This window comes from Pteropus medius, unplaced genomic scaffold (genome assembly GCF_902729225.1).
Source record: "Pteropus medius unplaced genomic scaffold, Ma_sr-lr_union100, whole genome shotgun sequence".
Lineage (NCBI taxonomy): Eukaryota > Metazoa > Chordata > Mammalia > Chiroptera > Pteropodidae > Pteropus > Pteropus medius.
Window position 1 is genome coordinate 10,223,232 of NW_024342474.1, and position 22,404 is coordinate 10,245,635.

The 22,404-nt window shown below is 39.0% G+C and overlaps 1 protein-coding gene and 1 pseudogene across 3 annotated transcripts in view; one reads left to right on the plus strand and one right to left on the minus strand.

Moving 5' to 3' along the window:
* Nucleotides 1-492: 492 nt before the first annotated feature.
* Nucleotides 493-22,404, minus strand: part of BEST3 (bestrophin 3) — a 39,773-nt gene continuing 17,861 nt past the window's right edge. For all 3 annotated transcript variants that reach the window (XM_039865986.1, XM_039865988.1, XM_039865987.1), the window contains 3 exons: nt 19,709-19,789; nt 17,831-17,982; nt 493-1,679 (listed from right to left, as the gene is read on the minus strand). In XM_039865986.1, coding sequence (XP_039721920.1) covers nt 743-1,679; nt 17,831-17,982; nt 19,709-19,789 — 1,170 coding nt within the window. In that variant the 3' untranslated portion in view covers nt 493-742. The remainder of the gene's footprint in view (nt 1,680-17,830; nt 17,983-19,708; nt 19,790-22,404) is intronic.
* On the plus strand, nt 20,827-20,945 carry LOC120605085 (uncharacterized; annotated as a pseudogene).

The following is a 22,404-nucleotide window of genomic DNA, read 5'->3' on the forward strand; positions in this document are numbered from 1 at the left end:
TCACCGGAGAAGGAGCAAGACTAGGAAGAAGGGAAGGACACGAGAGTGGGAGAACAAAGAGGGAAGAGAGAAAAATGAAGGCCTGAAAGCAGAAAAGCAAATTGGAGAGAGATGGAGCTTTCCCATGCTGATGAAGCGTAAGAATTTGGAACCGATAAGAAGTTTAAAAAGTGGGGGCGAAATGGTTAGAAAGCCCCAAAGAACCATAATTAGGAAGGAGCTTCTGAGGCATTATATGATTCATCTTCCTGTCTTTATAATTAAAGAAGAAAGAAAGAAAAAAACAAAACAGAGAATCCTTTGTCTCCCTATTGGTAAAACTGGGAGACTGGATTATGATCTATAAGGCCCTTTCCAAAGCTAACAATCTAAAATATATAAGTCATATATATATATATATATACACACATATATATATATACACACATATATATACATATATATATGACTTATATATATACATACATACATACATACACACACACATACACATTTAAGATTTCTTATTTGGTTAAGATACATCACTATGGTCTGTATAACATCCACGAAAGCACTTTCTGATGGTGATGTGAATGTGCTTGATTTTCTTAGTTCTCAAAAAGTCAGGATCATAATGCCCTTCAAAGTTTTAAATAGCTTATACAGTATGATTGTTTTTTTTAAAAAAAAAACTTGGCTAGCCCCCAGGTATGTTCCGGAACTAATGCTGAACTTTTGGGAAAGGAAGAATTTAGACTAGATATCAGGTCCTAGAACTTTCTGGCATTCCACTGGGCGAGTCCTTTGTTTGCTCATTGTTAAATTCTATGATATCTGTTTCCTTGGTGTCCAGGTTTTCCATTAAATACAGCACATCAGGAAAGACTTGAGAGCCAGCCACAAAGTTGATTCCACTGGTCTCTGAGGATGCTTCCGTGTCAAGTAAAAGAGCCGGCTCAGGGTTCGTGGGCTCTGGGCTTAGACTTGCCACGGAGGTGTGGCTGGCCTCCAGAAACCCAGGGAGGCTCCACCTTTTAGGGAACTCGGCATTCTCATCAGGTTCTGCCTCGGGGGCAAACTTGAAGATGTTTCTCTCAGCTTTGGCTAAAACAGTCTGGAGACTGGGGCTTCGAGGAGGTGTCCCCTTCTCCAAGGGGAACAGGATCAACCCTGTAGGGTCCTCCTGCTGTCCAGGACTGCTTGGCTGAACCCCAGTAAACTCAAAGCTCTGGATGGAGGCGGTGGAGTCATGGTGGTGGTCATCTGATGTGGGCCCTGGGGCAGTGACCAGTACCTCGGGGACTTGTGGCAATTTGGTGGGGGAGGCCCTCACACTGGTCTGCGGGCTCAGGCTCTGTAATGTGCTTGTCCGGCTGGTCTCCCTGATTGTGGACAGTTCTCCCAGGCTGGAGTGCAGCGTGGGGCTCACCTCTGGGGAGCTGAATTGCTTCCAGGAGGCTGAGGCACGGTGGCGGCTTCTCGAGGGCACATCCAGCAGATCCCTGGTTGGGCTGAGGTCGCTCTGAGGAAGGAACGTGGAGCTATCACTGGCCTGCCTCCTGTAGCTTCTGCTCCTGGGGCTGGAGGGGTGTTCGTGGGCACTCAGGAACCTCTTGACTCTCCTAATCATGGAATGGCGACGGCCGTGCTTCTCATAATCCCATAGCCAATCCTCACCAGGTAAATCGGACCCAGACAGCCTGAAACACATGGCAGCAAAATGTAGGCAGAGCAGCTTCAGGGGCCTAACTTTGGGAGCAGAGTCTCAAAGTTAAGGATGAGAATGGCATTTTTGCATTAAAGATTATAAAATGGGGTGGAGAGGGTGACTTTGACTTGAAAGAGTCTAGCAGAGGTTCTCACATTTTTTGGTCACAAGATCCTTTTAAACCTTAAAAATTATTGGGTATCCCAAAGAGGTTTGTTTATGTGGGTTATAGCTATTGCTATTTTCTCTATTAGAAATTATAACTGAGGAATATAAAAAACACAAGAATGTACAAACACACATTCCATTAACAGTTAAGTGATGACATCACCACATAGCATGCGGTGTCTGGAAAATTCCACTGTACATTCATGAAAGAATGAGAATGAAAAAGGCAAATGACATCTTAGTATAACAAAAATGGTTTGTTAGAGCTAACACTGCTATATGATATATAGGGAAGTTGTTAAGAGAGTAAGTCTTAAGAGTCCTAAATCACAAGGAGAAAACAGTTTTCCCTTTATTCTTTTCTTTCTTTTTTAAAAATAATTATAACTATATGAGAAGATGAATGTCTGCTGAATCTTTTCACAATGTATATCAAACCATCATGCTGTACTCCTTAAACATATATAGTAATATATGTCAATTATTTCTCAATAAAACAGGAAGAAGAGAGTTTTGTCCGTAAGGACTTGGGTCTTGGAATCTTACGTCTTGGGGACCTGCAAGGGTACCTAGACCACACTTTGAGAATCACTGATCTATGTGCTTGCTTCGGCAGCATATATACTAAAATTGGAATGATACAGAGAATCACCGATCTGGAGACTTGGACATTAAAAAATGATATAGTATATGTTCTTTCTTCCTTATTGCAGATGAACTAAAGTCATGTTTTCCCAGGACCCATAAAAACCCCCTAAACAAGGAATCATAGCTAAATTCAAGACAGTGCAAATAAGAGCTAACATTTACTGACTTCCCATGCATTAATTCACTTAATTATTACAGCATCATGTGAGCGGTATTGTTTCTTTTTAAGTTCACTGGGGTGACATTGCTTAGTAACATTATATAGGTTTCAATTGCACAATTCTACAATACGTCCTCTGTATATCGCATCGTGTTTTCACCACCCAAAGTCTAATCTCCCCTCATCACCATAAATTGGACCCCCTTTACCCTTTTATTGTTTGTGTCTATGAGTTTGTTTTGGTTTGATTGTTCATTTGTTGCTTTCTGTTTTATGTCCCACACATGAGTGAAACCATGTGGTTCTTATCCTTTTCTGTCTGGCTCATTTCGCTTCGCATGATCCATCCATGTTGTCGCAATTGGCAGTATTTCATCCTTTCTTATGGCTGATCAGTATTTCATCGTGTATATGTACCACATCTTCTTTATCCAGTCATCCATTGAAGGACACTTCAGTTGTTTCCATGTCTTGGCTACCATGTATAATGCTGCAATGGACACAGGGGTACATATATCCTTACGAATAAATGTTTTCAAATTTTTTGAGTAGATACCCAGAAAATAGATTGCTGGGTCATATGGTAGCTCTGTTTTTAATTTTTTTGAGGAACATCCATGCTGTTTTCCACCGTGGTTATGCCAGTTTACATTGCCACCAGCAGTGTATGAGGCTTCCCTTTTTCTCACATCCTCTCTAAAACTTGTTATTTCTTGTCTTATTGAAAATAGCCATTCTAACAGGTGTGAGGCAGTGTCTCATTGTGGTCTTGATTTGATATTGTTATTATTATTCACACTTTACAGATGGAGACACTGAGGCCCAGAGAGATTCATTAAGGCTATGTAGCTAATGAGAGCCAAACCCAGAAGTCTGACTCTAAAGCCTCTGTTTTTAATCACCTTGATACAAAGTGTGAAGAAGAAATGTGAGCCTCGTGGAAAGAGTACGTCCACTGAGGTGGTGAGGACCCACACTGTGGTTGGGCTTCCTTTGTGAGTAAGTTTGATGGGTTTGCTATTTCAAAGACTGCCCTGTTGAATTTTTAACATTTAAGACATAAAACAAACAATCCTACTATTTTTAATCTTCTCCTTTGAGGCTGAAATAAAATAGATAATTGAGATAACAGCAAGAGCTACTGGGTTGTAAGACCTGCTCCTGCCTCTGCTGGCTCTGGGAGCCACAGTGATCAGGCCAGCCTGATCCAATGTTTGTGCTGACATCCATGGTGACAAGGTGCTTTAACTATGCCAGGTGCATTTTATTTGACATAAGGAAAAAGTAAGGGCAACGTAATATTGGTGTAACCTGAAAGGGCAAAGTGAGTGGTAAAAGAAAACGTCGTTCCTTATGTCCGTGAATAAAACATGGGTGATTGGAATGATTAACTGGCTAAATGTTCCAGGATGGCATCCGATTACAGCCTCATGCTGTTATTCTAAAGCCCCAGCAGTGCCCTTGGCTGCCAGGTAGCCTCTGGCCCAACCTCCGCTGGGCACGGCTCAGATTCTGTTACATCGACTTGAGAAACGCAGACTCATGCTTCAACAGCCTCGGTGACCCTGCTCGTTGCATTTCATTAGGTCACATCTGCAGTCACACTTCAGGGCTCCATGTAGTTAGGGAAGACACCAGAGGTGCAGTGAGCGCAGCTGTTCACCAACATTGCATCACCGACGTGCTCTGGGAGTCTGAGGTGGAGCTGCCTGTCTCTCTAGGGGACAGGCCTCTGTTCTCCATTTGGGATCTTGACTTTTTGTTCAAGATTTGTTTTTTTCTTAGCTCCTTTGAAACTACACAGCCTTGTAAGAATGACCCAATCTTCTAGGAAAAAATGTTCGTATTATTATTTCTTCAAGACTTCAGGAATCCTAAGGAAAAAACTTTCTCATTATGCACCAATGTGGTGGATAAGTACATTCAACTGCGACGAGATTAGGGCCCTGCATCACGAACTGGAGGACAACAGATCAGTTTGCAAAGAGCAAACTGCCAAAAGGCCAGTGCTCTTGTTAATGTTCTGACACTGGGCAGGTTTGCCAGTGAGACCCCACTGCACCTTCCTGCCTCAGGAAACTATAGTATGGATGCATGAGGCTTATCCACTTACCCAACCAAATTTATTGAGCATGCACCATGAACAAATTTGTTGCAGTAAGTACTGTATAATATAATTTAAAAGGAAGGAGAGAGCATGTATATAAATGCTAAATTCGGGACAAAATAAGTTTTTGAGCTAGACTTTTGACACAAAGCAGGAATCTAACAAGCAGAGAGAGGACAAAGTATTCCAGGTGAAAGAAGTGACTTGAGCAAATAAGGTAACAGGAAAGTAAGGAATAGGACATGCACAGTTTGTGTGAAATACACAGGATAGCTGGACTGTGTTATGATGACCCTTATGTGCCATGTAGAGGGATTTGGACTTTATCCTAGAGGCAGTGGGCAGCTCTGGGCCATCTTTGAGAAGGAGGGCCTAGTTAGAGCTGTGTCATTTGATAGTAGTGTCCAAACTGGAAAAACTACATGGAAAGCAACATTGATGAGAGTTGTCAAACAGAAATGCTTTGAATAAGCAATATGATTAGTCAGAGCTTTTCACACTGTTAGGCTAGAAATGAGTCTTTGGAAGAATACTTTGTGGGCTGTGATCTGAGGGGCAGTTTTATGAATCTCATGCTGAAGTGACGAAGGAAGCCCTCCAGTCTTTATGCTGCTAAGAGCAGTGTGAACCCCCCGCAGGATAAACCTAATGAACTTCCTTCTAAACGAAACTTCCCATGAAGGATTCATTGCCAACACACAATGCCCATCTACTTTCTCCAATAGTCATGGCTCCCAATATGACAGCAGGAACTGTGGTTTAAGAACGAAATACTTAAAGCTTAGAGCATACAGAACAGAATACAGTTAAGTCCTCATCTAACATCATCGATAGGTTCTGCGTCTTTGAAGAAAACGACAGGTAAGGAAACCAATTTTACTATAGGCTAATGGATATAAACAAGAGACAGGTTCCCACAGCATCTCATAAAGGTTATAATGAGATGATATTGAATGAAATGACATTGTTCAAGGACCCGCTGCACTTGAAAAGATTATTTCCCAGGCGGGAGGCTTGCATGTATCTTTCAGGTTCTTATAGACTTTTGACTTCTTGTTTGATGTTGAAAGTGTGTTCTTAGTATAGGATTAGTACAATTCTAAGGCCCAAATATAATACTATTAAAAATGCCCACAAACAATTAGAGGAGAAACATTATATGATAGAATGTCAACACTTTCATTATACTGCTATATATTAGAGAAGGTCAGCTGACAAAGCAAGGTCTTATATTCTGGAATTCACTTGGGCTGAGATAGGCAGATAATTAGAGATAGGAGGACATCCATGGAAAGTGCCATGCAGCCATCAGTGACCAGAAGAAGGAGTCTGAGAACTGCCTCTGTGGTAAGAAAAAAGATTGATTTGGGGAGCTTGCTGCCTAGGCTGACACCAACTAGCTGTGTGACCTTAGGAGATCCACTTAACCTCTCCATGACTTAGCATCATACTTGGTAAACTGCTGACAAGTTTACCTTACTCTACCTTCCTTACAGGTTGTTCAAGAGTCCAAAAGCAGTAATATATATGTGGACAAGCCTTGAAGAATAGAAGATATAAAAAGGAGTCTTTCAACGACTTTCAGTTTTTTTTCCCCCCAAATCATCACTGATTTCTTGAACATGGTTGGAGGAAATGCTAGTGCATGCCTTTTCTCCAAGAATGATCTGTAAGCATGCTACTATACCCACCACCTAACAACTAACACCTTAGAAGGCATGACTATTACAGCCATTTAAGGTAACACTAGGGTATTGGGTGAATGGAGGGGAAATATAAGGATGGGAGGAAGCTGGATTATTCAAGGGTAGGAAGACAGGGCTGATCAGGTGGTGGGACTGCCCTGTCCTTGCCTCTCGATATTGTGTTTTGTGCCCTTTGCAGACACTGCCAAACCCTGCAGTACACAATATAAATAATCAATTCAGAAATATAGAAAAAGTGAGCATGGGAAAGGTTGCGCCATGCGCAGGGCTATTTTTAAAAGGGAGCAATTTTTGAAAGAATGGATGGGGGAGAGAGAATAGGTTATCCTAAACCAGCCGGGCTAGGTGGTTATAGTCGTGTCTAGAAAAAGGAAGAGCATGCATTGTTTCTACAGGTCAGATCATTGTCTAGATTGATGTCTGTGTTCTTATTTTAATCTCGTGTTAGAAAAACAACGACTCCACATTTTAAAATATCTATAGAGCACCTACGAAACCAACAACCCCACAGTTTTCCTCGCCAATGACAAATCTGAGGGCACAAGCAGCAGTGATTTAATTAAGGGCTCTTGAAAAGATGCTTGGGCTGGTGAGGGGTGCAGAAGAGCACTTTTTGCCTCCTGTTACCAGAACAAAGAAGAGGCAGGAGACAGGACCGCTGAAGATGGCAGTGTGCTTTCAGACTTCCTTAGGTATGTTCAATATAGAAGGGCCAAAACAGCCCTGATGACGTCAAAGATCACATGTATTTTTTTTTCAAAACAAGCTTTTTGCAAAGTAACCCCCTTCTCTAGTGTGTGTGATGAGGTAAATACAGAGCTTCAAAAGACCGAAGGATAAAACTGGATGATGCTTGCCTTTCTTTCTCTGTGCCACTTTGAAAGTGGTGTTTCGACAACTTACATTCAAATAATAAGAGGTCATTTTAACAGGATCGAAAGGAGGAATTTAGGAAAATGATATTTAATATGAATTCTACTTCTCACATCAAATTTATTGTTTGCAAATTGCTAGTGTACTCAAAGTCAAGCAACTGCCTTGGAGGGAGCTGATAATTTGTCTGAAAATCTATCAGGGCAAAGGCTCCACGTGTTAGGGAGCATTTATTCATGGAGAAGGCAAAATGTACTCTTCAAACCCATTAGGGGCAAATGCTGTTATTTTTAACCTTCTGCAATGCAGAATCACTGTCACTGCTGTAGTCAAGGATTTAGAAGATAGGCAAGGTAACCTTCACGCTGATCTGGAAGGTCTGGGACCAAGCGTTGTGAGAAAAATCCAGTGGACAGAAGGTTGTATTTACCCAGCCCTCTCTACTCCCTGGCTGGGGACAGTTTCAAGCTAGTGGGACATCACACGAGGTGTGCTTAGCTCAGAAAGCTGCATTAAGAGCTGGTTATTCTCCTGTTCTTTGTTGCCTCTCTGCTAGTTTGGACCAAGCATTATGGCAAATCTGGTTAAAGAATAGGCTTGTCTAGCCTCACATTACCACCCTGGTTATGCTCACCTGGTCTCCGCTAGGTGACACAAAAAGAAATTGTGGCCCAAAGTAGGGGTTTGTAAAGTCCCTCGCCTTTTAATACTGTTATGTTCTATAGGAGTTTTTTTTAGAAAAAGAAATTAAGCCATCTATATCTCTCATACCGTTTAGAAGGTAAGAGCACCAATGGTGGCTACATGTCAGCATATGAAAGAATCCCTGAGTAAGTTCTAAAATTATAAACTTAATGCATATTCATCTCCTTGGGAGGTTCCATCTCTCCTTCCTTTCTGATACATTAAGTGAAAATCGATGTTCCAATAATACATTTTTGTTGAGGTCAGTAATTCAGAATTCAAGATATTTTTGGTTGTTCATGACACAAGCATGAAATAGTATAGATCAGACTATAGATTTTCTTGTAAAGCTAAAATATTTGCCTATAGTTGGCTAAGAAAGGATTACTAAATAAAACATCCATCTAGTATATTTAACCAGACTTTAATAAAATCTTGCCTTGCTAAAATACATATTTTGATATATTTGAACTAATATCACTAAGAATACTTCTGACCTATATCTTAAATGCTTTGTGCACATTAAATACATATATGTATAATTGCCAAAAAAGTAATCGTATTATTGCTCTATATTGTCGGAATTTTTCAATGAAGATAGATAAGTAAAAGTCATTATTTCTGGTTAACTCATTGTAGTTTCATAGTAACAGATAAATCTTAAGTAAATTCCTCAACTCCTAACTAGAAGGAACTCTTACAAAAATTTGAACATTTCTCCTTTTTGCTAAGTGGGTTCTTAATTGGCTTCATAGACCCATAGCTTAAGATCGAGGACGTTTGACATATTTGAATCATGGCAGAATGTCTAATAAAACAGTGCTCTTTAAATGGATCGCAGTCAGCCATTTAGGGTTTGCAGGCTGAGCAACATGCTTTTAGATTAGGATAGTTAGAATGAGCACAGTCCCATGTGTGCACCCTTATGACACACTTGAGTGACCATTTCGTAATCAGTGACAGCCTCTCTTCTCCAGAATTTTGAATCCTTTAGCTGCTATGGATGGATATTTTATTAGAGCTTTTCCAATGCCTTTAAGGGATTATTAAGTCTACTGTTGGCCGTTTTGATTTTCGAGACAGGATTAAAAGGAGTTATGAGACTTCAGGTCTTTAATTCCCATTTTTTTCATTCCTCAGAAACTTAAACAGTTGTGCTAATGGATAATCTCAAGTATTTAAAAAAACTATAAAAATTTTGGAGTGACTCACGATGGTATAATGTGAAGACAAGTATTCTACCTCAAGCTTGCTGTGATGGGCTAGGCCTGGACCTTATTTTTTGTTGTTTGTTTTAAAAAGAAATTTATTCTCAGCAATGCTGGCTTGAATTTAAGCATTCTACGTTTGTTTTGGTAAAGTGAGCTTTATCAAGCATTAGGTGTTTACTCCTGCCCAAAGAAGACCCATTTTCATTTTAGGGCTTGGGTGTATTTTCCTATTGTACATCTTATGGACAACTCTTCTTCTGGCTGCTTGAGGGCATTTTCTTCATCTTGGTTCATAGTGTCTCCATGGTTACACTAATGAAAAGATGCCTTAATTAAAATATCAGATCACAAAGTGTTCCATATTATGACAAAAAAACTTACTAAACGCATTTAACTGAAATCGTCTCAGGTGTGATAATGGGAAAAAGAGTTCAAATAGGAAAGATTTTTTTTTTGTTGCTCAGCTAATTCATAGGATGGTTTATTAAGTGGAGAGTACTAGCTATACAATAATCAAAACTATTTATTAAATGCTCAAGACAGATATGTTTATAAAAACATTTCTGTTTTGGGTGCTTGGTTCAGATTTTCGACTGGCCTTTTTACTTAAATTAATTTCTAAATTAAATTTATTGAGGGAACATTAGTTAATATCATGTTTAATGGTAAAAGCCACAGAACTCTGTTAAAATGGTGGAATATTTAAAGTATATAAAAAGCCTTTAGGAGGGAGTCTTTTGTAATTGTTACTCCCTCTTCCCCCAACAAAAGGTTGAAGAATTCAGAAGGTGGCTGGCTGTCTCATGCCTGGCTTGTTTTCTGGCACTCGGACAACTTCCTCCTTAGTTTCTTTAATAGTGCAGTGCAGGAAAGACAAGTTTGAAAGGCCCACCACAGCGTGGAGACTGGGGAAAAGGTCTAAACTCTTGCCTCTAGAGCGTCTCCTCACTTTGCAAGTCTAGGTAAAGGGCTGGCTGGCAAGGATGTTTTTTTGTAAAGAAAAGGCATGTTGTAATACATACTTAGTATTTTTTCATGGAAGAAATTAGCAAGTTAACATGCTTATTCCTGCCCCTAAAATCAACATCCTAATTCAGTATTCCCTTAAATTTACTATTGAAGTACTCGTAACTGCTAATCAAAGAGACCTTTAATGTATATTTGAAAACAATTATATATATACACATATATATGTGTATATACATATATAAACACATATATACATATATACATATGTATATGTGTATATACGTATGTATATACATATATGTGTATATGTATGTATATACATATATGTATATATGTATATGTATATATACGTATATATATGTATATATGTATATATATGAATAGAATGTAAAATAGAAGAAGAAACTTCAAATAAAATTTGCAACTCATTTCAGACAATACCCGGATATGTTTAGAGTTCAAGGTCAGCTGGCATTTTTTTTCGTTAAAAGTAGTCATTCTAAAGTTGATTTTTAAATTCAAAAATTGGGAGGCGGAGATTCAGCACTCATTTAGTGTTAGAAATTATAAAACGTATTTTTAAAACAGAATCTTTTTGGTTTGGGATTGGACAGAGAAAGACGGCCCTTGTCAAAACGTTCTTTGGATGAAGACATAATGATGACTGGATGTGGTGAGAACACTGGTTCCCACTTCATTAGCTGAGGCACCATCTTCCCCCACCACCCCTCACTACATCCATCCTGAACTCCTTCCTTCTAGCTCGGGCACTGAAGCCCAACTCCTTGTGACCAGTCCCAGCCCCTGCCATCCTCCATGTTTTCTCTGGGACCTTGCTCTGTCACTCCCCTTGCTCCTGTGTCTTCCCTGTCTTCTGGTGGGCTCCTTTTGCTTAGCCTGTCTTTTTCCCTTCCTTTTCTAGAGCAAGAACATTTATCATTTTGTTTGTTTACTACATCTTACTTCATCTTATAAAGAATATGAGGTGACTTATAAAAATACATACAATGCAATAGTATATAAAATTAAGTTACTGTAGGAGAGCTAGAATAAGGAGCAATAAGAAGATGAGGCCAGCAGACACAGTACCTAGACATACATGACCCCAAACCACACAGATTTACTAAAGGTGGGCTATGAATTTGGTTTCCAGCTTTCAGCAGCCAAAATAAAAAGGAGACCATCATCAATGATAACATTCAGTCTGTAAGATAAATAGTGTAAGAGTTGTCCAGAAGAAGCAAAGCTTTCTTTTTTCCCACTAATGTCTGACATAAAAATTTCCCTGTGTGTCCTCTGATGAAAGAGATGCTAAGTCATACAGTTGACAGTCCCATATGGGGTCTATCATGGATCTGCAAATACCATATGGGGTCTTCATGGATCTGTCGAAACAAGACTGGGGCATAAAGTGAAATTCAGCAGAGATGGTGAAAATAATTCTAAGGAATGGTGGCAGATTGGGGGAGGGCAGCTTCCCCTTTCCCATTAAACACGTTTAAGGCGCTCTCGTCATAAAATATTATAGAACAAATAAAAAAAATACGCTATTACCTTCAACTCTGTGACAGTCACTGGATACTATCCAGTCTCTCTCCTCCCCCCAATCCAGACTTCTCAAAAAAGTAGTCTGCAGACTGTTAATGAATAAAGGAATTATTGTGAATTTAAAGTTTTGTTTTAGTTTCATTTTTTAGTAAATGGGATTATGGTTATATTTGCCTCACAATGACCCAGTGTCAGGGAGAGTAAGGCTGGGTGGGAGTGTGGACAAAACGACGTTGGCCCCGACTTGATAAGGGAGGGTGGATGATGGGTTCATGGAGGTTCATTATGGTTTGTTCTCTACTTTTGTATGTGTTTGAACTTTTCCATAAAAAGATTATTTTTTAAAATAGTTTACACTGGAGTTCTTGATCTCTTCACCTCTTATTAACTCCTCTACTTACTGCAATTTAGCTTCTGCCCAACATTCTCATTTATGTCTCTAATGACCTTAAAATACAAACTCCTATGATGTTTTTCAAGCTTTATGTTGAAACTTCGCACCCTTGGCCTCTAGGACAGAGAACTCTCCGAGTTCTTCTCCTGTATCCGGACTAACCATTTCTACTCTGACTTTCACGGACTCCTTTTCCTCTGATCACCCTTTAAGTGGTGGTATTCTACCTTTTGCACTCACTTGACACTCCCACATGGTTCTAATGATCATGTACTGATAATAGTCAAACGCATTCCCTGCTGGCTATCTCCATGTGAATTACCCACAGGAGCCTCAAATTCAAAACATGCAAAAGGGAGCTCATCAACAGCTTCCACTCTCTACCCTCTATCATCCTTTGTTCATTATCAATCACCCAGTCATCCTTAGCTCCTCTTTTCTTGAATCTGTCCCTTATGCCATCTCCACTGTCTATATTCCTTGTAATGCTGCCAGTTCAGGCCCTTATCTTCTCCTATCTAAATCATACACAGACACACTACACTAACAGCCTGCTAACTGGTCTCCCCGGCTTTCTCGTCTTATCCCCAGCAATTTATCTTTCAGTCAGCTGCTAGGCTAAGTAAGCTATCTAAAAAATAAATGTGCTCATGTCATTTAATAGCTTTGGAAAAAGGCTGAAGCCCTTTACCCAGACTATAAAACTCTCTATAATCAGCCCTTAACTCCCTCTCCAAATACATTTCTTGGCTCTTCTGCTTTGCATATCAAATTGTTACTTTACTAGAAACAGAGAGTAGAAACCATGAAAAGCGGTTGCCAGGACCTGGGGAAGCGGGGGAGGGTGGGGATAGGGAGACGTTGGTACAAGAATACGAACTTCAGCTATGAGATGAATAAGGTCTGAGGGTCTAACGTAAAACATGGTGACTATAGTTCATAACACCATATTGTGCAATTGAAATTTGCTAAGAGAGTAGAACTTATATGTTCTCAACCCTGACTTCCTACCCAAAAGATAAATATATGAGGTGATGGATGTGTTAATTAACTAGATGGAGGGAATCCTTTCACAATGTATATAAATATTAAACTATCATGATGTATACTTTAAGTATTTTACAATTTATATATCAACAATACTTCAATAAAGTAGAAATTTTGAAAAGTTGCTACTCTAAAAATATTACTTATTATTCCTTTCTCTCTTTTACTCGCATTGGCCTGGAATTCTGCTGAATCCACTATGACTCTCCCATCTGTGTGTTAACTCCTAATTCATTCTTAAGGATGCATATTAGAGCTCTCATCTCTAAGAAGCCCTCTCCGATTCACCAGGCTGGGCGAAATGTATCTGCATTTTGCTCCCATAAGATTCTGAGCATTTCTTGTTTATCAAATTATAACTTGTCTCCGCATTATGTCTGTGAGATTAAGGGGTGTCTTTTTTTCTTTGTTTTGTTTTGTTTTGTTGTTGTTTTGCCTATCTCTAGCATCTGGCATAGAACCTACCACATAGTAGGCCTTAAAAAACATTTTACCTGAACAAATGAATGTGTTTCCTATGTGACAATACGAGGGAAAACACAATATTTGAAATTTGTTCTTGAGATTTAAAAAAGGGGGGAAAACCTACTTTATTTCAGTAATGAATATTTGGTACATGCAGAGAAAATAGGGCAATTTTTTGAACATGTTCCTGAATGTAGAGAACAATGGAATTGTCTCCAAGGAGTTTCCTTTTTATGTGGAGATGAATAGTGTGCTGAATGTGAAAGGAAAATGAGGCAGAATAATTTCTCAGGTTGCTGAGTTATTGAAGGGCATTACCTTGATTTTAGAATTTCTGGGTCATGGGAATTGTGATTCTGAAACTAAAATGTTGATATAAAAAAGATAAGGGAAATTTAATTTCTGAGTTAAATATACTGAATTACCCACCTTAAACTCAGAAATTAAATATATCCTTACTTTTATCTTCCCTCTTCCCTGAGCCTCAGTCAAATAGATCACTTGATATCGACCTTGTATTTGGTGAGCGAATGATCCAATGCTTAGGAATCATCTTTTACAATTTTAGAGGACACCTATTGTTTTTGCCAGCTCAGCAAATTATTGACCCTTCTCTTGGTATTAACACCTTGATTTTTCTTGAGATATCACCTATGGTTGGTTGGGGCTGACCAACTCAGTGGTCCAAAGATGGGCACGTGAACCAAACTCGGCTAATGAAAATATTGAGTCTAACTGTTGATAGTGATTGGTTCAGGAATGGATATGTTAGTCAAGTCCAGCCAATCATAGCAAATCCAGTATGTTACTTTTAAGAATTGGAACAAAGATGTCCTCTTTTCACAAGATTTGCTGAGAAGATAGCTTCTATACCTAGAGCTGCCGGCTGCCATCTTGTCATTTTACAATCAAGAGGGGAGAGCCTGCCTGAAACTTGAGCCACAAAGAGAAAAGCAGAACTGAGAGACAGAGAGGGTATTCATGAGTCCTGGTGACATTCTGCGAGCCTCTGGATCCAGACACACCCAAAGCCAGGTTAGTATCTAGATCTGATCCAAGAAGCCCCTTTTTGCTTAAGTTAAATTTTTTTTTTTCGTCACAGACAACCAGAAACATGTTGTCCAATACTACAGTCATGGAAAGTAGTGACACTAATGGATCAAAGAGGGCATTCTTGTGAACACTAGCTTCTAAAGCCTGTGTTCCTGCAGCAACTTTTCCTGGATTGTGAGGCTCCCTGTCAATGGTCCTCATTCACACAGAAAATCAAGATCAAGTGCTCTTCTGATTATTGGTTTCTTTGATCATTTGGTTCTAGTGAAGTCCAGTTAAATGTCTTGTGAAAACCTCCCCTAATAGACTCTAGCCTTTGCTTGTGCTTGTCCCTGTCATGCTAGTAAATAGGCCATCTTAATCAGAAGAGGTATCTCTGATAACTGGTAACTTTTGGCTGCATTCTTCCTTTAAAAAATTTTTAATTATAATTGATATACAATATTATATTAGTTTCATGTGTACAACATAGCGATTAGACACTTATATATTTAAATACCTTACAAAGTGATCACTCCAATAAGTCTAGTGCTCATCTGGCACCATACATAGTTACTACAATACTCTTGACTATATTCCATATGCTGTACTTTATATCCCTGTGACTATTTCTATAACTGGCAATTTTACTTCTTAATTCCTTCACCTAATTCACCCATCCTCCCAACCTCCACTCCTATCTGGCAACCGTTAGTTTGTGCTCTCTATCTATGAATTAGTTTCTGTTTTGTTTGTTTATTTTGTTTTTTAAAATTCCACATATAAGTGAAATCATATGGTATTTGTCTTCCTCTGTCTGACTTATTTCCCTGTCTGACTTATTACCCTCTAGGTCCATCCATGTTGTGGCAAGTGGCAAGATTTCATTTTTCTTTATGGCTGAGTCATATTCCATTGTATATATGTACCACATCTTTTTTCATCCATTTGTCAATCAATGGACACTTAAGTTGCTTCCATTCTTCAATACTGTATCTCCTATTTTTCTTTCAAGCATTTTATCTTTCTGTCCCAAATTTTCAGGGTGAAAATTTAATATGAAAAATAGCCTAGCTTTATTTGATTTTTCTGTGCATAAGTTTGACATCCACAAATAAAAGAGCCATACTAGTTGGTAATAATAATGCTCTATAGTTATATCTAGAGTGTTTTATGTTTACAATCTCATTTAATCTTCTCAATAATTGTTTGGCTTACATAATTTCTCCTAGGTCTCAGAAATCCCTAATTCAATGTTTCTATATTTAGAAGTAGGAGAAATACATACTTAATATTTGCTAAAGAACATAGACACTTACATAGAAATGTAAGGTTATGATAATTAGGATGGATATGCATATCAAGACAAAAATCTTGAGACCAAAAAATAATTTTAACCATCCTGCTAAAACTACTAAATGAACATTAGAAATGGAGCACAAGCAGCACTTGCAGTCTAAATAGAGTTATCACAATAATTTCCTGACCTCATCAATGGTGCTGGTCTCTTTTCTTTTACAAGTCTTAAAATACTATGCATTAAATAATGATGGGGATCGAGGGGAAGGTTAAAGCATATTTAATTATCTAAAAACAAATTCACAGAGAAATATCTGTTAATTTTAAAAATTGAAAAAGTTGCCAGACATCCATGAAACTGCCACTGTAGAATGCATTACAAAATGCTGAGAAGTGCAAACAACAGGAAATCACTATTTATGGAGACTGAGCAATCTGCTGGGGTGGGGATGAGCTGGCCTGGAAGAAGCCCTGGGCAGGAGGGTCCAGGCTCAGCAGGCTATCCAGAAGCAGAAGCAAGTGTCGCCTAGAGTAAGAACCTTTTCTAAGGTGTTCTTGAGGACAAAAAGGCAAAGCCCCTGGCTCCTAAACTGTCTTATTTGCCACACTAATGAAATTCTACTTTGTCATCTGTCTTCCTTCTTTCTCTCTCTCTCATTATTATTATTATTATTATTATTATTTGCCATTCATTTTCTTTGGGTCTTGAAAGTGTTTCAGCCTTAGAGGCTCCTTTGGAGGAAGAACATCACAAACCACTATTTATGATGATTAAGAGACACATGGCTAAGAATAAAGCCTTATAGGAACAGGTCTGAAGCTAGATATCCTGACAGGGAAAGAGGACACTGTGGATGAGGGAAAAGAGGGGTCACACTTAGCTACGGGACACTCAAATCTGCTTCGAGCTGGCCTCAGGGAACAAGGAGACATAGTTCTACCAAAAGTTAAAAGAAAAATTCTGCCAAAGTTTTCCCTTTTTTTACAATTCTTTTTGAAAGGGGTTCTTCATATTTTTCTAAATTTGTCCACACTCTTCTTTTTAAGTTATTTAGAAACTGTGGCATCTGTCTTCAGCAAATATGCTTAAATTCTCCCACATTCACACATTTCTCCAAAATCAAATACATTATCAGATTTAATAAAATTATTCAAGAACTGTGCATGATTTACTGCAGGCCCCAGCCCATCTATTTAAAGCTCATAGTACACAGGGACAGATTGTTATGTTAAAACCATGGAACGGAGACTGACTTGTATACTAAACATAGTTGGATTGAATTATAATCTTAGGGAAAACGGATGATAAAATTCATCTCATTCCTTAAGATTCACTTGTCTCCAAGTAGTCTAACACAGTGCCTGCACATGGTACATGCTCAATAAATAAATACTTGTTAAAAATTACGCTTAATTATGATAGTCATAAATAAATAATAAATGACTACATAATTAAATAATTAAACTATTCTTCAAGTTGGAAGGAAAAAAGAGGTTAGTTGCACAACCATTGGAAAAGTTTGCTGTGGTATAAAAGCAAGGTAAAATGCAAATGACCCCTAAACAAACACTTTCGTACACATGTGTGTGAGTGCGCGCGCGCGCGCGCGCACACACACACACACACACACACACACACAATATTTAAACCAAAAACTATAGTCTCTTTATAATTTCCTTTGGCATATTAATTATATCTGAAATTTGCAAAGGTTACTGTTATATTTAAAACTTGACACTTATAATAAAAGTAACTTCAAGACCAGGGCAAAAAAAAAGATCAGACTTACTTACTTTCTAAATACTGATGATCTTTTAAAAAATGCACTTACCCCATTTCGACTGTTGACCCTAGAAATGAGGGTATGCAGTAGTCAGCAGCTGCCACTGTATACGGTGGTCGAGCAGCAGAATCGTCCCAGTAAATGTCCTTCTTCATCTTGGGTAAGTTCATGTGCATTTCATCCACAGCTAAAAGAGAGACCTAAAATCATTGTTACAGTGTTAGAATAACTCAGGTGTGAATTGTATAAAGAGAATAAGTTCCACAGGGTGAATGGAGTTTGGAGTGGGATGGGACACAGCCCGAATGAACGAATATACGATGTCTATAGTTTATACTCGCTGCAACCAGGGCTGCTGCGGAGAGCTACACATGTTGTTTATTGCACAAGAGCCCTTGGCAATGGGGGTAAGTAGGGCTATAAAACTGCCCAGACCAGGCTCATCAAGCCACATGCCTCAGAGTGGAGCTGCATCTTACCTGGAGGCAAGAGAGGCACCTTTCTTCTTTGCTCAGGGTTATCATATTGTCTAGTGGCTCTCCTGACAGCAATCACATAAAGCCAGTTATTACAGGAAGCTGAAACTTCTCAATATCCTATTCTGTTGATTCCATTCACATGTTTATACTTGATATAATTTTTTTCTGTGTCCTGAGATTTTTGTCCTTTTGTTTGGAAAAGTAGAGCAACAAGCCTATACTGCTTGGGGCTATAGTGGTCTCTCCTCTTGACTTTGACAAACTGATGCATGAATAAATTATTAATCCTCTGGGGATCCAATTTTTACAAAGAGTGAGTGACCCAGGCATTATGCTTCTTCCCTAGCAGACTGATAATGTGATTGCTGGAGGAGGTGACAGAGAGGCCGTGACCGCCAGTTGACCCATGAGCCGGACCTGGGCAATTGGAGGCTCCTCATCCCCCTCCTCAGTCTCTGGAATGTATGTTCTGTCCACCTTTCCTACAGTGGAAACCGTTCTTGAGGACACAGCTTGAGAGAGCAATGTGTTGTTGAGAACATCTAGATGATGTAAATGGCTGAAGGCCTTTATGCAAACTTCTAAGCTTCTGGCAGGTGGGTGCAGAGATCTACTTGTCTTGTTGCCCAAGACAAGCCTCATTTGTAAGCTCCCTGGCTTATCAATACTGCCACCTACCAATCTGGAGTGGCCTGCTTCTTTCTTTGGTCTTGCCTTGCCTTCCTTGTATGGGGGACAGTTTGCAAACCAAGAGATCTGTGGTGAAATGTTCAAACCCGTTTAAGAACTGAGTAAGGGCTTGAAATAAATAGACAAGCTGAAGGCCTTTCTCAGAATGTGGTTCTCGGTGTAGAGAATGGTCTGAGGAGAGTCTGGCTCCAAAGAAAATTTTTTCACATTGGTTCTTCACGCGAAATCTCTCTGGAATGATGAATGCTTCAGGGAAAAGGCTCTGAGGCCCATTTGGTGTGATTCGGGCAGAGCAGGTCAGTGTGGCCTGTGCTCCCAGCATGCAGCTGCTGGACATCTATCTACTGCACAGGACCTACATGAAATGAGTTTGGGAACTCACATCGGACTGTGTCTGGCTACCATTTTGTGTCATTGTTAACCTCTCTGGGTGACAGCAAAAAAGAGATTAAAAACTGAATTAAAATATTATTCTACACTGAGGTAGAAGAGGGTGGGTAATACTAATACTACTACTAATAATAATAAAATGAAAACTGGCTTGAAATTCTACTTAAAAGGAGCTAAATTTCATTGAAACTGAAATCTAGGATCCGTGAAGATCCAAAGAGACCTGAGACAACATGCTGAAGAGCCTAATCTCCCTTATTTTTGGCTAAAGCTCTGAAATTCAGGGTCCTGCATTCAGTGTCTGCTTAGATTTGCAACTTCACAAGTGATTATTTATGTTTATAAAGGAAGGAAAAGATCCTCCAACCTGCAAATTTCTGTCAATGCACCAGTTGGTTTCAAAATCATCATCATCTTCTCCAAAAGGGTTGATAAGCTGCTCAGCGACCTGCAGTGGAGAACGTAGAATAAGTCAGCCATGAAGCTTGCCATTTTCATAATATGAAGTCTAGAGGGGAGTGGGTTGTTCTACAGACACAGATATTTATCAGCAAGTGAGACCCTAAAGGACTTACAGTTATTTAGTAAGTTTTCCCACTGGGAAAAGTTTAGGTAGTTTTTTTTATCATGTATCCTCTAATAGTTGGTCAATATTAGATGTTCTTACTGTGTTCTTGAATTGAATAAGCTCTTGATGAGAGATTTACATGCCAAATATGACTCACTTATTATTCTCATTTTGAATAATTTTCTTTGATTTTAATTATCTGGAAGTGTGTGTGTATGTATGCACGTGTGTGTATGTGTGTATGTGAGTGTGTGTTTTTATTGGGACTAGATGGTAAAAACTTACAAGTGTAGAAAATAAAGGCACCATTGATTAGTTGAGTTTCTAGATTCTGAAGCAATTTGGTAGAAAAACCTACCTACTTATTTTTTAGGATTTGAGTCTAATCACTTAGAGCAGTTGTTCTCAACCTTGGCTAAATATAAAAATCTCCTGGGGAGCTTAAAAAAATGTGATGCCCAAACCCTTCCCTCAGAAATTCTGATTTAGTGGGTGTGAGGTTGAGACTAGGCATCAGTATTGGGTGAAGCTCCCAGGAGACTGTAATGCATGGCCTGGTTTGAGAACCACCATCTCCCTTATTCTAAGGGATAGGCCTGGGCAGAGGGCTCGAACAGCCAGCCTCACGGTACATGTTGAAGTCCTTTACTGCAAATTGCTGGGGACTATCTACTTTTTCTTGCCTGGAGTTTTCCTTAAATTACATGGGCCACTGAATGGGTTCTGAAAATATTTTTGTTATACCCGGAATTTCACTTTTATGAGATCAGTCCTGCATATAGTCATAGAGTCCACATTTAACCACCAAAACACCTATGTCTCTGAATTAACTATCTCACAAAAATATGTTTTACTTTCTTGGAGACTCCATTTCTAGAAAATAACTAAATAATATACTGTTCAAAAGGTTAAGATGGGTCTACGGCCATGGTATCCTGAGCAAGCCCGATCCCATCTGATCTCGAAAGCTAAGCAGAGTAGGGCCTGGTTAGTACTTGGATGGGAGACCACCTAGGAAGACCAGATGCTGTAGGCGTAAAAAATAAAAAAATAAAAAAATAAGGGATTGTAAGCCGACAAGGTCCTTGCAATCTAATCTGTAAGGTCAACCAAAGGTTGCCTCGCCTAAAAAAGAAAAGGAAAGAAAAGAAAAGGTTAAGATAGGTTTTCTGCACTTTGAAAAATATTATAAATATTAGAATGGTCAAGATAAAACAGCTGTTTAGAAATTGAGATACAATCCACAGTGGGAAAACTCACTGCTCTTGGGGTTGCTTATCTCTTAATGGAGCAAAATTGTCATTTCATTGTTGCCTTTAAAATATTTTGTAAAGGAAAAGGAAAACATGTCAGAAGGCAGAAACGAACTGTTCCTTAGAGGTTGGCCAAACACCTCACTTGGACATGAAGCAAAGACTAAAAAGCTCAGCACTATTCAGAGGGGAAAGACAATAAAAGGCCAGAATGATTGAGCATTTGGGCCATTTTAGTGATTTTCTGTTTATAAAAATAGTCGACTTTTTTCTCTAATGGTAAATGAGAGCTGTTAGTCTCTCTTGCTCTTTCTCTGCCTTAAATGGGTAAAAATATTTAAGAACCACAAACATTTGAAAAAGATATGCCTCTACTCTTTGAAGTATAATTTGAAATGCCAACATAATTAATTTTTCCTGGTTAAGATTCAAACCAATGAAAGCCAAGGCATCTGCAGGGAAAATGCATCTGTAACCTGGAAGGCCTCAATGGTACGCTCCATCATGTGGCGGTTTAGAAGGTCAACATTTGGAAATTCTGTTTTATTAAAGTCATCTTCGAAGTGTCGTTAGATTTCAATTAACCTAATGTAGCCATTGTCTCTGTTTTTTTCCATCACATACTGTACTTCTCTTTTTGGAAATTCACAAAAGAGGTGGAAGACCTCGGATATTTATTTACACATACATCTAGGGAGGGATGAGAGGAAAGGAGAGATGGTGGTGGCGGGAACACTTAAAATTCCACACTGATGATTGGACAAGTCGTCCTCACTTCTCACCTGTTTTTAATTTCCTGACAAACCAAATGTTGTCATTAGTCCTGGTGTTTCTGGTTTTGATTTCGATGACTTCTTTTCTGAGGCTCAGTGCTGGTTTTGAAAATGGGATGCACTTAATGTTGTGGGAAAGCTAGTGGGATTTCAGGGAATCACAGCTAACTGCTTCCAGAGTTGGGCAGAGCCATAATAACAATACAATATTAATGCTTAAGTCTGATCACACAAGACTTCTTATTTACTCTTATTCTGACTAGTTGCTTATTGTGGTATAAAATATCAATGCAGGTACAGTTATTACTTACATTATCGTAAACCTAATGGGAGCACACAAAAACTTAAAAAAATCAATAGCCATGAAAGAGTATTCTTATAATCTCTTTGCATAAATGAACTGCTTCAGAATGCTGCAATACAGTACTCACCACATCCCTGACACTCGAATCCATGGTTGAAAAGTAAT